The 14,889-nt window shown below is 32.6% G+C and overlaps 4 protein-coding genes across 4 annotated transcripts in view; 2 read left to right on the top strand and 2 right to left on the bottom strand.

The window, feature by feature from the left end:
• Positions 1 to 1,905: 1,905 nt before the first annotated feature.
• LOC132793957 (uncharacterized) overlaps positions 1,906 to 14,889 on the top strand; it is a 55,581-nt gene continuing 42,597 nt past the window's right edge. Inside the window, exon 1 of the mRNA XM_060804138.1 lies at positions 1,906 to 2,094. Coding sequence (XP_060660121.1) covers positions 1,935 to 2,094 — 160 coding nt within the window. The 5' untranslated portion in view covers positions 1,906 to 1,934. The remainder of the gene's footprint in view (positions 2,095 to 14,889) is intronic.
• Positions 3,209 to 3,873, bottom strand: LOC132788398 (larval cuticle protein III/IV-like). The gene is made up of 2 exons (XM_060795820.1): positions 3,765 to 3,873; positions 3,209 to 3,697 (listed from the first exon to the last, which is right to left on the bottom strand). Exons 1-2 carry the CDS (start codon positions 3,774 to 3,776, stop codon positions 3,374 to 3,376), a joined length of 336 nt encoding a protein of 111 aa, XP_060651803.1. The 5' UTR covers positions 3,777 to 3,873; the 3' UTR covers positions 3,209 to 3,373.
• Positions 10,246 to 10,906, top strand: LOC132788401 (larval cuticle protein 4-like). Its single transcript, XM_060795822.1, has 2 exons — positions 10,246 to 10,351; positions 10,418 to 10,906. The coding sequence occupies exons 1-2, from the start codon at positions 10,247 to 10,249 to the stop codon at positions 10,736 to 10,738; spliced, it is 426 nt and encodes a 141-aa protein (XP_060651805.1). The 5' UTR covers position 10,246; the 3' UTR covers positions 10,739 to 10,906.
• LOC132788404 (larval cuticle protein 1-like) lies at positions 12,973 to 13,807 on the bottom strand. Its single transcript, XM_060795826.1, has 2 exons — positions 13,696 to 13,807; positions 12,973 to 13,635 (listed from the first exon to the last, which is right to left on the bottom strand). Exons 1-2 carry the CDS (start codon positions 13,705 to 13,707, stop codon positions 13,261 to 13,263), a joined length of 387 nt encoding a protein of 128 aa, XP_060651809.1. The 5' UTR covers positions 13,708 to 13,807; the 3' UTR covers positions 12,973 to 13,260.

Here is a 14,889-nt window from a genome sequence, read left to right as displayed (position 1 = left end):
GTCCCGGCAATTCAATGATTTGAATTAGACTCGAGTCGAGACTACAATTCAAAAATACGTCAGTACTCCAATGACCTATTCATGAATACAGTAAGAAACAAGTTGGAAAGCTTCTGCTACGAGCAGACTGCTTTAGGCCGGTTCACATCTGGCAAATGAGCTACTCAAATACATATGGGCATTCATAAAAAATTTGAATAAAATGTGTTTGAAGCATTTATTCAATGTAACTTAGCAAGATCTTTAGTAAAAATACAAGTTAGTGGAGTCGGGTGTGCTCGACTATATACACTATATACTACTGTGGGCAAAAAGTAAGGTGAATTTTCAATTTGAACTTCGCGGGCCTAACAATTCAAGACTGTTAATGACATCTGGGCCAAATTTCATATGAATGTCATTATCAGAAATATATTTACGCTTGTGTTTTCCAAATGACCAAGAGTGCATTTTTCGATTTTTTACAATGTCTGAATGAGAAGTGCCATCAAATTTTGTTTGCCGAATGAAATTTCGGCTGCGGAAACGTTAAGGATGTTGCGGAAGACCTTTGGTGATTCTGCCATGTCACAAAAAAAATGTTTTTAAGTGGTACAAAGACTTCAAAGAGGGTCGAGAACGTGTTGATGACTTGGAGCGCTCCGGACGACAATCGACGTCAACACATGACCAACACGTCAATGAAGTGGAGGCAAAAATCGTCAGTTGACTATTAGAGACCTTACTGATATGATCGGAATATCAGAAAGATCTGTGAAAACCATTTTGAAAGACCATTTGGGCCTACGAAAAGTCCAATCTAGTTTGGTACCAAAAACGACCAATTTCTGTACACGTTTTTCTTGACCGTTTCGCCAAAAATTCGACGCATATCGTTCCACAAGCACCGTATTCGCCTGATTTGGCTCCGTGTGACTTCTGACTATTCCCAAAACTGAAGAGACCACTTAGGGGAACGCGTTTCGAGTCGATTGAGGAGATAAAAGCTAAATCGAAGAAGGTACTGATGGCTATACCGAAAAGGGACTATTTGACATGTTTCGAGGATAGGAAAAAAAAGTGTGCATAAGTGTATTTTATCGGGAGGGGATTAATTTGAAGGGCATGATATTGATTTAGAAGAATAAATAAAGATTTTTCATTTTACAAACAAATTCACCTTACTTTTTGCCCACAGTAGTATATAGTTTGGTATATATTTGGTATATCGATATGGTACTACATTCAAAAGGATACTATATATAGTAGATTGTCAACCAAAGCAGCTAGGACCCTATTGCAATAAATGTTTTTTTTGGTATACAAAAGTATTTCTTAAATAACTTCTCCATTTTTGAATTTTATCTTTAAAATTGCGTTTTTTTTTTAAATTTGTTTTTCATTAGTCAGCGTGGCAAAAATTTGAAACAAACTTGATCTGAGGTGGCATTTAGAAGATCGGCAAAAATATAATATTTAATAATAAACTAGGGTTTTTGTTTTAGAATGAGAAAGGTGGTATCTGTTATAGTATTATATGTATGTACTAAGAGTATCAACAAGGCAGGAGCTTGAAGCGCTAATTGATTTATTAAAGCTTGTATAATTGATTAAACGAACTACTTTCGTAGTACAGGGGAAATTACAAATAATCTAATAGTCGCATTATCGTTCAAAGTGAGTGATTGACGTTCTATAAAAATAAATACTACTAGTTGATATTAGCTGTATAGGTTATCGCATCGAGTTGCATTTACTAAAGAGAGAAATAATCTCTCACTTGCTGGAAAATTGTAACGCAAATCGTACTTGTTTTACTTGTAAGCTTCATTAGATTACTCAAAAATAAGTGTTGAGATTGATTCGAATCAATAGACCGCTAAATAAAATAGTGAATGCACTTGCTACTGTGTACATTTTAGTTTTAGTTAGTTCGAGTCTTTGAACGCGTTAGAATGTTTCTACTCAGTATCGCGGCAATTGTTTTGATATCGTGTATAGTGCTGTACGGCAAGAGATATGCACGGGTCGTTAGACACATTGACGGACAATTTCCAGGACCAAGAGCTTATCCGGTATTCGGCAATTTATTGCAATTGGGTTTTACGCCAGACGGTGAGTGCAAATGTCAACGGTTATCATTTATGACTTTTTTTGCGATTTGTATGATTTCGTGCAGATCTATGCATTCTGACTGGTTTATTTGTGTTAATTGAAGTCAGGTTTTTGATGCTGTCAACTGTAGACTACAAATTATTAATATATTCGTTTATTTAACGCCTTTTGGCATTCAATTTTTTGGATCTGGTTGCTTTCGTTGTGTGCTATGTGAAACAATTGTTTACCAGTTTAAATCAAGTTTCTCTCATGACTTGGGTGAATGCTAAATGTTTGATAATGTGCACTCTATATAAATATTCTATTTCGTCTTAGGGAATGTTGCATACTGGTTTCTTCTTTCATTTTTCGGTAGCAAAAATTGAGTTTGTTCTCGATAAGGCTGAATTTTTAATCTAAAATATGGAAATGACAGCGTTCAAGATTTACTGAATACGAGTCGAAAGCATACAAACAAATTGATTTGTTTCTTATTTATGTTTATGTGATCGTTATGAATGTACCTCGTATCCTAAGACGGATACAATTTCAACCCGTTATACTTAATTTTCTCATTACTTGATAATTATAATAATAATTGCAATTTTACAAGAAATTAACTCGAATCAATTAAAAATATGAAATATCAAAACAAAGTAATTTACTTGACAATTTAATTGCTGATCAACTGACTCAACGGAGCCAATCATAAAGCAACCGTTGAACCCTCGAACATGAACCATATCTAATGAAGATAACAAGACCCTGTCCAATATGTAGACAATCAACTAATAGAACATGCAATGTGATTGCCAAGCGTCGAAATTCGATCACAAGATCAGGGTCATCCCATATGTGATCAAACTTGTTTTCGCCGTCACGATTTAGTCCAGCCGCTGAGCTTAATTTATTTGTTTTAAAATTAGCAAATCATATGCAAGCTGAAAGCGAAATTTATCTTATTGCCTCATAACCGGTTGGCTTGCTCATAATAAAATACAGTTAGCTTTTTAACGCAATGGATCTTCATGTTTTTTTTTTTTCTTTTGTTTTAACATACATGATCGCTGTTTGTCTGCTCCTAACACGCATTCTTGCTGATTTAAGACTTTCGATTAAAACAACACTTAACTTTGAATAAGCTTTTAGCAGTTCGCTGCATATATTTTCATAGTTCATTCTTTGCTGCATACTCTAATCTTAATCATAATTGCTTGATATCGAGTTTTCAGTTTCCAGAGAGATGTCCATTTGTACGATCAATTCAGTATCAGTATCAGTATCTTAATTCATAGCTCTAATACTCCTTGGGGGGGTTAGTTTCGATCCACTTAAGAGCCCTGACGATGGCTTCTGGGATTGGGGGAGGAGTGGGCAGCACGGAACCCTTGGGTTGGTAACCGTTCTCATCGGCAACATATTCCAACCTGACGTGCTCGCCTTCGGGGGAGATCCATTCGAAGCTGCCCTTGATGTTGCCGTGCACATCACCGCTCTCTTGGCGAGAAGATCCGTCGTTCAGGGAAACTTCAGCGTCGAAGCCATCAGCGCGCACTTCCTCGGAGCGCCTCTCAACCTCCACAACAGCGGTGACAAGGCAGACAGCTGCGCACAGAACGATCTGAAAGAATTTTGTTAATATTTTGTACTCCTAATCAGTCCTTGTAATGATCCACTTGAATACTCACAAGCTTGAACATTTTGAGATTGGGACAGTTGTATAAGGCTGAAACCAAATGTTTACTGATACTTTTCCCTAATCTGGGCCTGTCTTTTATACAGATTTTTTTCGGAGAAGGTAATACCTGTTTCCTTGCTTTACATATTTTTGTATACATTTTATCATGTTAATGTCTCAAAACGCTTGCAGACTTGTAGGGTATTCAAATTAACTTCTGCGACTGCTAATACTAAAATGCATTAAGTATGATCTGACAGAACGAGTCCGACTGCATGCTATAACAGGTTATTCCTTTGCAGTTTTTAAAATAAAATCCAACTCCCAGTGAAACAAAATATGAATATTTCATGCACATCATATTTATTGAAATGTGTTCACCATATGGGTAGTTCTCTGGTAAATGTCGCGTGCGACCACCTTTAAAAAACAAACTAAAACAATTTTAAAAATAAGTGAAAGTTATTCTAAAAGTTTTGTTTTACGATAAAATACATATGTAAATTCGTTCACTTTTTGATTTTGCGTACAAATTTCTTAATTTTTGCAATTATGAGAACACAAAACAAAACAGAAAGAAAATTCCAAAACCATTCTTAGCTCTAATTAAAGTACTAATCTAGAGCTATAAGAGTAAGCTTTTCTTATTTTTAAAATTATTTCAGGTTATGTTTATTTTGTTCACTGAAAAGATGGTCGCACGCGTAATCCGTCAGAGAATTACCCATATGCATAATTTCTATCAATGAGCTTCTAACTGTTTTATGTAGACTCCCCTTAACAATATTTTTTTCTTTGGCATATCTTGCAAAATGTAGCTAATCAAATTAAATTAGCCAAATTTATTCAGACGTCAGAGAAGCGTTAAGTGCAATAAATAATCCACATGACCATAAAGTTATATTGCATCAGAAAAACTTGTCATAAGGTCGACCCCTCTAAATATATATTTTATGTCTTATCTAATAAATACAATTTCATTAAACATTAATAAAGAACAAGTCAAGACTTGACTGATTTCAAGATTTCACTTTCGTTGTGACTACCTAATCTTCAAAACTTGAATTCGTTTTGAATTACTTTGAGATACATTTGCACATATAAAAACTGAATTGAAAAAAAATATAAGTGTGCTGGATGTGAGATACTTGCTAAAGCGAAATTAATTTGTATTGAAGTTTAATTATTAATCGATTTATATCTTTAGAACAATCAAATTATTTATTATGAGTTTCCAATAACACAATGACCCAACGGTTATTTTATATTATCCAAAATTATTTATTTATATCGTCATCGAATAGAAGATTATCTTAAAAAAAATCTGAAAGTCATGTGTGGGTACAAAATAAATAAAAGAATACCTAGACTTTTAATACTCATACTAATGATTAAATGCATTTTTGATCAGCAAAATTGAAGAAACCTGAAGTGTACGTGCTATTTAAATTAATACGCCTTTAAGGTAGAATTTGAAAAATACCATTATTATATTAATCCAAAACTGAACTAATAAAACAAATCATTTATAATTCTTAATTAATCTCATAATTTTTAATTTTCCTTTATTGCTTAAATTTGTACATACAAGTAGAAACATGAATTTTTATTCATAAATATTACATTGAAATCTATATATGGCTTTAGTTTACTAGATGTCGTAATCATCTCTTCATCAATGACAATAATAACCCTCGCTTGAGGTTATCTTCAAAATGCCTTTATCTTTGCCGGTCTGTATGCCCTAAAAATCATTTCTCTGATTCACTTGGCTTTACTTTTTTATTTGGGAAAGTAAGCGCAAACAAAATTATATCAAAGGGTACAAGCTGAAAAAATATTAGTAATAATACAATATATATATATATATATATAATAATATTAATAATATATATTATATAAGTTTTTTTATCATGTCTGTCTGATTCATTCACTTCTTGAACTATTATTTTTTGAATGCAAATTATTTTTCTTGAGAATTGAGAACAAGTTTAAGGTCTTGTTCTCACATCAAGTAACTACTAATCTGATCCAAACCCATCGTCCTATAATGTGTGATACTTGAAAAGCGAAAGTTTAGTATAAATTAATAAATTAATTATTTAAAATTACCTAATCAATTCATATCGACTTAAGAGTTTAAACTTGATTTTAGCTGTCTCGGCCACATGATGATAATCTTCCCACTTTCATAATTTACATATACTTTTGATTTCACATCTAGGTATTCTAGAATATCAGGATTTATAAAAGTCACTAAGACTCTAAATATTCTTATGACTGTTAAACCTTGGATATAAGCTGTCGTGTTTTGTTTTGTTTATTTTTTTTTTTGTATCTAAAAATTAAACTTTTTTACTTAAAATAAAAAATGAATTAGTTTATAATATCCGCTATATCTCATTCATGCAATTTATTATTTTCTATATAATTGTTGCCATATTTAAGATAAATTCAATGCACCTTTTTTATACCCGCAACCCTTAGGGTAGAAGGGTATTATAACTTTGCGCCGTCAGGAAATGTATGTAACAGGTAGGTAAGGAGGCATCTCCGAACCTATAAAGTATACATATTCTTGATCAGCGTCAACAGCCGAGACGATATAGCCATGTCCGTCTGTCCGTCCATATGAAACACTGGATCTCAGAGACTATAAGAGATAGAGCTATAATTTTTTTTCGACACCATTTGTTATGTTTGCACGCAGATCAAGTTTGTTTCAAATTTTTGCCACGCACCCTTCCGCCCCCGCAAATCAAAAAAATCGAATGGCAAGCGTTATTTTAAAGCTAGAGCTATGAATTTTGGTATATACAATAACAAATTTGATTGCGATCAGATAAAAATTGTGGAAGGTATTAAATAAATACTTTTGTATGGGCAAAAACGCGTTCTTACTAGGGCTCTTAGTTGCTTTGGCCGACAATCTGGTACATTGTGCCGTCTATGGTACAGTCTATAGTCTTTGAGATCCAGTGTTTCATACGGACGGACGTACAGACGGACAGACGGATCCAGAATATATATACGTTATAGGGTCGGAGATGCCTCCTTCTACATGTTCAATACATTTCCTGCCGGCACAAAGTTATAATACCCTTCTACCCTATGGGTGGCGGGTATAAAAACTTTTTTCATCTTATTTACGATCTGATATTAAACTTGGGAGATATTGCTTTTCATAATAATCTTACGCTTCTGTTAATGTTCTGTGAACAAACTAAATGTTTCGTTTTTTTTAAATTCCACTCTCTTAAAGTGAATAATATTCGATTGTTTTCTTCTCTTCCAAAGACAAAATAATTTACTTAGCTCGTAAGAGTAAAGCATAAATTAACATAAAATGAATATTGAAATGCAACTGTGACAAAAATAATGCAAATGCGTTCAAGTTTCTTGCATACTAAAACAAAATATTATATCATATACTTGTGTAATGCGATTAGGAACAGGTATTATGTTCTATGAGAAGAAACTGTATAAAAACGAGAGTCAAGATTAAGAGTGGCATCAGTGCACTTTTGGTTTCAACCTTATACAACTGTCCCAATCTCAAAATGTTCAAGCTTGTGAGTATGTGGATGGACTACATGGACTAGGAGTACAAACTATTTACAAAATTCTTTCAGATCGTTCTGTGCGCAGCTGTCTGCCTTGTCACCGCTGTTGTGGAGGTTGAGAGGCGCTCCGAGGAAGTGCGCGCTGATGGCTTCGATGCTGAAGTTTCCCTGAACGACGGATCTTCTCGCCAAGAGAGCGGTGATGTGCACGGCAACATCAAGGGAAGCTTCGAATGGATCTCCCCCGAAGGCGAGCACGTCAGGTTGGAATATGTTGCCGATGAGAACGGTTACCAACCCAGAGGAGATGTGCTGCCCACTCCTCCCCCAATCCCAGAAGCCATCGTCAGGGCTCTTAAGTGGATCGAAAACAATCCCCACGAGGAGTAAATTACAATGTAACACAGTGAATTAAACTTACACATGGACTCCTCTCTGAAATTATGCTATGAAACAAATTTGATAAAAAATAAATGCAATAAACTCATTAAAGCTTATTGAATATGATTGTTTCAACAAATGTTCAAGTCAACAATGGTATACTTTTGCTACCAAGCTTCAGTTTCTCCATATTTGCTGGGTAAAGGAAACTTTATTTTACTTCCATCAAAAGTTCTGTTTAAATATTTTCAGTTGGCAGAATATTTAATTTGATTTGCCATATCAAATTATTTCTTAAATAATTTAAACAATTGGTATCTGATCGTATCCAAAAAGATACTTAGATACTTCTTAGTTATTGTTCTTAGTGTATTTAGCAAAAATCGTCGCACCAGCTATAAAATTTATGGAAATTTGAACAACTAAAACAAACTGTTTATTAATCTTTTTGTTTAATATTGCATTTATAATTCTTAATTAATCTCAAATTTGTTCATTTTCTTTATTGTTTAAGCTTGTATATTGAAACATTAATTTAACTTTTACGTAGTTGTTTTTTACATTGTCGTATATTTGTGGCTTTTAATCGGATGTCTTAATCACAGCATCATCTCCATGGATGGCAATAATAATTGTCTCATCCTCGCTTGAAGTTATCTTCAAAATGCCTGTGTGTATGCCGTCAAAATAGTAGAGTGGTATATCTGTTTCCTCTAATTCCTCCGATTCACTTGGCTTTACTTTTTCAGTTGGGGAAGTTAGTGCCAATCCCAATATAGCAAAGATTACGAGCTGAAAAAATATTAAATAATTTTTTTTTAATATTATTCTCTATTTAATATAAGTTTTTTGTCATGTCTGTTTGATTCTTTCACTACTTGGACTATAAACGCATAACTCAATAAAATTTCTACCTAACTTTTGCAGTCTGTTAGCATTAATTCAGGTTGTACTAGGTAACAAAAAAAAAACCAAAACCAACTTATCACTCAAAAGTTGTCGCCATGTTTTTTTGATATTTATTATTTTGTGAAAGCTGAATGAAACTGCAGTATTAGCTGTCTATATACTACTATGTACTATTATAATACTTACTGCCTTAAGCATGTTGGTTATTGTGCAGTTAGAGGAAGAATATTTTAAATTGACTACGTCGAGTTTAATAGAAATTTATCAAGTACTCGAATGAAAGTAATATATATTTTTGGTTGCTCACAATCGTAACTTTCAATGCAAATTATTTTTCTTGAGAATTGAGAACAAGTTTAAGGACTTGTTCTCACATCAAGTAACTACTAATCTGATCCAAACCCATCGTCCTATAATGTGTGATACATGAAAGCGAAAGTTTAGTATAAATTAATAAATTAATTATTTAAAATAACCAATTCATTTCATATCGACTTAAGAGTTTAAACTTTATTTTAGCTGTTTTGGCCACATAATGTTGATAATCTTCCCACTTTCATAATTTACATATACTTTTGATCTCATATCTAGGTATTCAAGAATATCAGGATTTATAAAAGTCACTAATAGTCTAAACATTATTATGACTGTTAAACCTTTGATATAAGCTGTCGTGTTTTGTTTTTTGTTTTTTTTTTTGTTTGCATCTAAAATTTGAACTTTTTATTTAAAATAAATAATGCAACGCTTCTTAATTAGCATATAATATCCGCTATATCTCATTCACAAAATTTATCTTTTTTCTATATATGTATAAATCTCAAAAGTACTTTAATCATATTAATCAATATGAATTAAAGATTGTAAATCTTTACTAATAATCTTATTATTATTTGAATTTTGTTTTCTAAATGACTCCATAGGTAATATATTATATATTACCGATCAGTTTCACAGCATTCCCTGCGTATTCAAACCATAAATCTTTTAACTTTGTGGTCCTACAGAGTTTGGTCTAACTAAGCTATTGAACTACTTAAATCTAGGCATCAAGTACCAGAAATGGTATTCAAATGAAAACAAATGAATTGGCCGAGTTAAAATATCAAAGAGAACGCGATATATTTGAGAATCTTTCAGTATTTGATATATTTTAACGATAATACCGCTTTCGCACTGCATCTTCATTTGGTTGAACTTTTCTGGCTTGCTTTTTGAAATTATATTTTTTTACAATTTTAATGTTGGTGTTCTTTAATTGCATTAATTTAACTAGAAATTATTATCATAGATAATAAAAACATTTTTTTTATCTTATTCACGATCTGATATTAAACTTGGGAGATATTGACTTTCATAATACTGTTACGCTTCTGTTAATATTCTGTGAACAAACTAAATGTTTCGTTTTTTTTAAATTCCACTCTCTTAAAGTGAATAATATTCTGCTGGTTTCTTCTCTTCCAAAGACAAAATAATTTACTTAGCTCATAAGAGTAAAGCATAAATTAACATAAAATGAATATTGAAATGCAACTGCGACAAAAATAATGCAAATGCGTTCAAGTTTCTTGCATACTAAAACAAAATATTATATCATATACTTGTGTAATGCGATTAGGAACAGGTATTATGTTCTATGAGAAGAAACTGTATAAAAACGAGAGTCAAGATTAAGAGTGGCATCAGTGCACTTTTGGTTTCAACCTTGTACAACTGTCCTAAATTCAAAATGTTCAAGCTTGTGAGTACTTTTGAGGCAGCAACGGATCCAATCTGAAGCCGTTTGACTTAATATACAATTTTACAGCTGTTAGTCTGCGCAGCTCTCTGCATCGTCGCTGCTGATGTCGATGTTAAAAGTCGTTCTGAAGATGTGCGAGCAAATGGTTTCGATGCTAATCTGGAATTAGATAACGGAGCTGCTCGCCAAGAGAGCGGTGATGTACATGGCAACATCAAGGGCAGCTTCGAATGGATCTCCCCCGAAGGCGAGCACGTCAGGTTGGAATATGTTGCCGATGAGAACGGTTACCAACCCAGAGGAGATGTGCTGCCCACTCCTCCCCCAATCCCAGAAGCCATCGTCAGGGCTCTTAAGTGGATCGAAAACAATCCCCACGAGGAGTAAATTACAATGTAACACAGTGAATTGAACTTACATGGACTCCTCTCTGAAATTATGCTATGAAACAAATTTGATAAAAATATATGCAATAAACTCATGAAAGCTTATTGAATATGACTGTTCCAACCATTATGTTCAAGTCTTTAAGCGATCGATTGTATACTTTTGGTACCAAGCATTAGTCTATCCATAATTGTTGGGTAAAAGAAACTATATTCTATTTTTATCAAAACTTTTTATACCCGCTACCCATTGGGTAGAAGGGCATTATAACTTTGTGCCGGCAGGAAATATATGTAACAGGTAGGTAAGGAGGCATCTCCGACCCTATAAAGTATATATATTCTTGATCAGCATCAATAGCCGAGACGATCTAGCCATGTCCGTCTGTCCGTCTGTCTGTCTGTCCGTCTGTCTGTCTGTCCGTCTGTCCGTATGAAACACTAGATCTCAGAGACTATAAGAGATAGAACTATACATTTTTTTTCAACATCATTTATTATGCTTGCACGTAGATCAAGTTTTTTTTCAAAATTTTGCCACGCCCACTTCCGCCCCGAAAAAAAAAAAAATCGAATAACAAGCGTAATTTTAAAGCTAAAGTTGGTAGAATTGAATTTTGTTATATACAATAATTGATATAGCAGTTATGATTCCTGAAAATTTGGTTGCGATCAGATAATAATTGTCGAAGTTATTAAGGAAATACTTTTGTATGGGCAAAAACGCCTACTTACTAGGGCTCTTAGTTGCTTTGGCTGACAATTTGGTATATTGTGCCGTCTATGGTATATTTTGAATGCGGTACTATATCAACATACCAAATAAACCATTAAGTATATTTTTAGTATTTTTGCAGTATATTTGGTATATTTTGAGAAAAATACCGCAAAATATATTTCTTTTATTCAAAATGTGAAGCGGGTATCTCACAGTCGAGTACACTCGTACACACTTGTTACTTGTTAGTTATTACTTATTACTTATTACATATTTGTCTTGCTATTAATTAATGTCAGTACATATTTCATATTTAATAAAAAATTATGTTTTTGCTTTAAATGTTATTAGACACATTAAATTGAGTTAAATCCGTTTGCTTTTATAAAATTTGAAGTTATTAATCAAAAATATTTTGGTAAAAATAAAAATTTAATAAATAATACAACATGGAAAAATCATTCGTTCGCGACCGGAACTTAATTAAATTAAAAAGAAATAAATGGAGATATTTTCTTGGGAATAGACTTGATAGACAGCTATATGAATCTATTTTAAAAGTAAAGTTATTGCTTTAGAATATTCCGTCTCAATTCGCAGAGTTTTGCATTTTACTATATTAAGCCAAAGTCGACATCCATATTACGTACGTTCGCTACCGCATGTTTTTTGACAATATTATGAAAATTAAAAATCAATAAGCCACATAATTTGCACTAACCAAAGAGCTAAACAAATGCTATCGAAAAGTAAAAAAAAAGTTTCAGGAAACGTTTGTTTTCGATTTTATTTTTAATTTAACTCGTACGAACGTACGTTCGCGACCCGGGGAAATGCCCATATCTCTTAGCATTTTTACACAATTTTTAAAGATGAATTATTTTACTGTTTCTTAAATAATGAAGACATAAACGACTAAGAGTAGAAAACTTGTCTTTGAAAAGCTTTTAAGCCTTTCGACCATCGTATTTTGTCTGTTTGAGGTGATAAAGATCAATGTATATGATAATAAGACCAATGTATATGATAATAAATACATTTTTTTTTCTATTTTTGTTAATGTAATTTTACAAAAAAGTGTTTATGTGCATAATGAGAACAACTAAATAAATACATAACATTTTCAAATTAGCTTTCAATAATTTGTCTATAAATCGAGAGCATAATTTTTTCTGATTCATTTATAGAAACAAATTTAAATTATTTTAAGTAATTCAAATGCAATTTTTTTGCAATGATTTTTAGGAATGCCAATGAATGAAAAAATTCGAACTTTATGTTGGATTAATCTATAACAATGCTTATAACATAAATAGATTTAGATGTTCGTTAAGTCAGCCAGACGAACGTGAATTTACCGCCTCGGCTTTTGACGATTACTTAGAATACGTCTGACGCATAGCTTTCTTTATTGAAGTTTAATACTATAGGTGGCCAGATTCAAATTTAGCCTTCAGTGATTGATAAACATTAAACGTAGTTCACTTATACATACATATTTTTCGATAGCTTTTTTTTCTTCCATATTCTTGATTTTCAATTGTGTGAACAAAAGAATCAAGCTTCAATAAAGATGCTTAAAACAATTAACTTGTTTGACGTCAGCAAAAGAATGCAAAGTATGCAACGTCAGCTTCTGAATTAACATATAAGAAATACTTTCATATTGTTGCTATTAGCAATTTGCTGCATGTATTTGTATAGACTTATAAAATACATATTCAAGGATGGAAAACTTAAATATTAATCGATCATCGTCATCATCGTCCAATAAGTTAGAATTTAACGGTTAGATCACCGAAAGATTATTCCTCTTTCTCTTCCTCGGCCTCAGTCTCGGTCTCCTCCTTCTCAACATAAGGGTGAAGAGCGATCCACTCAAGAGCCCTTTGGATCTCAACTGGAATTGGTGGGGGAGTTGGCAGAACAGCGCCAGATGGTTGGTAACCTTTCTCATCAGCCACATAGGTGATCAGGACATGTTCGCCTTCGGGGGAGGTATAGCTGAAGCTGCCCTTGATGTTGCCGTGCTCATCACCCGATCGCTGCTCAGTTACGCCATTCTTGGTCTCCAGACTGGCCACAAAGCCATCTGCGCGCACATCCTCACTGCGAGCGATAACTTCATCTTCCTCTACTGGGAAGGCTGCGGCCAGGCCAACAATAGCGCAGATCATCAACTGAAATCGGAGTCAATTAATTATCCACTCAGAAATCCTTGCTTTGAGTTGTGGACTTACGATTTTGAACATTTTGAATATTGTGCAGTTATCGATCGGGAAACCAACTTTGACTGATAATCTAGTTCAACATCGTCTAGCTTTTTATACTTATTTTCGAAAGTCATCACGTTTTCGGCTGAAGTGTGAATGCAAACTTAACAAGTTTAATGTTTATAAGCAAACTTGTTTTCTCTATAACTATATTCTTAGAAGTTCCCGTAAATTCTGAGTAATTTTTATAGTATAATCTAGAAAACCTTTGCTTAGTTAAGTATACGTATGTATACTGATAGTACATCACTTCGCAAAAGTTATATTTACCATTATCAGCATAAACTTCAAAATTAAAATAAAAACGTTAAACGTCGTTTTGTTTTTTTAATTAAATAAAATAATGTATTTTTAATTGACACATCCGGTAGATGTTTACGTCGTAGTAAAATCTATGATTCTTATTGCACTTAATTGAAAGTGAAAGCCTATATAAATATGACGTCAAACAATTTTATTATTATCTTTAGAGCAGCTATCGATTGTGTGTAATTTAAAATTAATTAACCGAGTAGATGTATTGTATGAGTAGATCAAGTATACATTTATGTAGATGCTTAGTAGAACCCTTTTCACTTTTGTAAAAGCGAAGGGTTAAAAAGAAAGTTGGATATTGATTGATTGATTGCACTTTTATTATTATTATCATTGCCTATTTTGTTTTTTACTGTTTTCACATTACATTTGTGCGGAATCATTTGAACCCTTTTCATTCATTTAAAGGATATAGTGTTATTATATTATTCTATATATTTAGTATTTAGAAGTAATCCGCAAAGTGATGCACTCTTCTTTAAAAGCATGAAGTTTTATTATTTCATTATGTAGATAATTTCCATTTGATTTCGTTAAACTTAGCAACATATTTCCAGCCATAATGCAATTTTAATCGAAAGGGTCCCATAGTTAAATATTGCAGAAATGTGATCAATATATTTTTGGATAATCAGTGAATAATTGAAACAATATATCGTTGGATTAAAATTTATTATTTATTTTATTTGAAATACTGAATTTATAATTCTTAAGCAATTTTAAAATTTTTCCGAATTTATTTTGTTGAAACTTCTACAAAAAACATTTGATTAGTTTATTATTTATGCTGTGAGTAATTTTTCATTTGTCATTTTAATATCATCAGGACGTCCAAGATCTTTAGTG

The sequence above is a fragment of the Drosophila nasuta genome, chromosome 3, assembly GCF_023558535.2.
Source record: "Drosophila nasuta strain 15112-1781.00 chromosome 3, ASM2355853v1, whole genome shotgun sequence".
In the NCBI taxonomy this organism is placed as follows: domain Eukaryota; kingdom Metazoa; phylum Arthropoda; class Insecta; order Diptera; family Drosophilidae; genus Drosophila; species Drosophila nasuta.
Note: the sequence above shows the minus strand (reverse complement) of the source record. Positions and strands in the feature narration are given on the sequence as shown.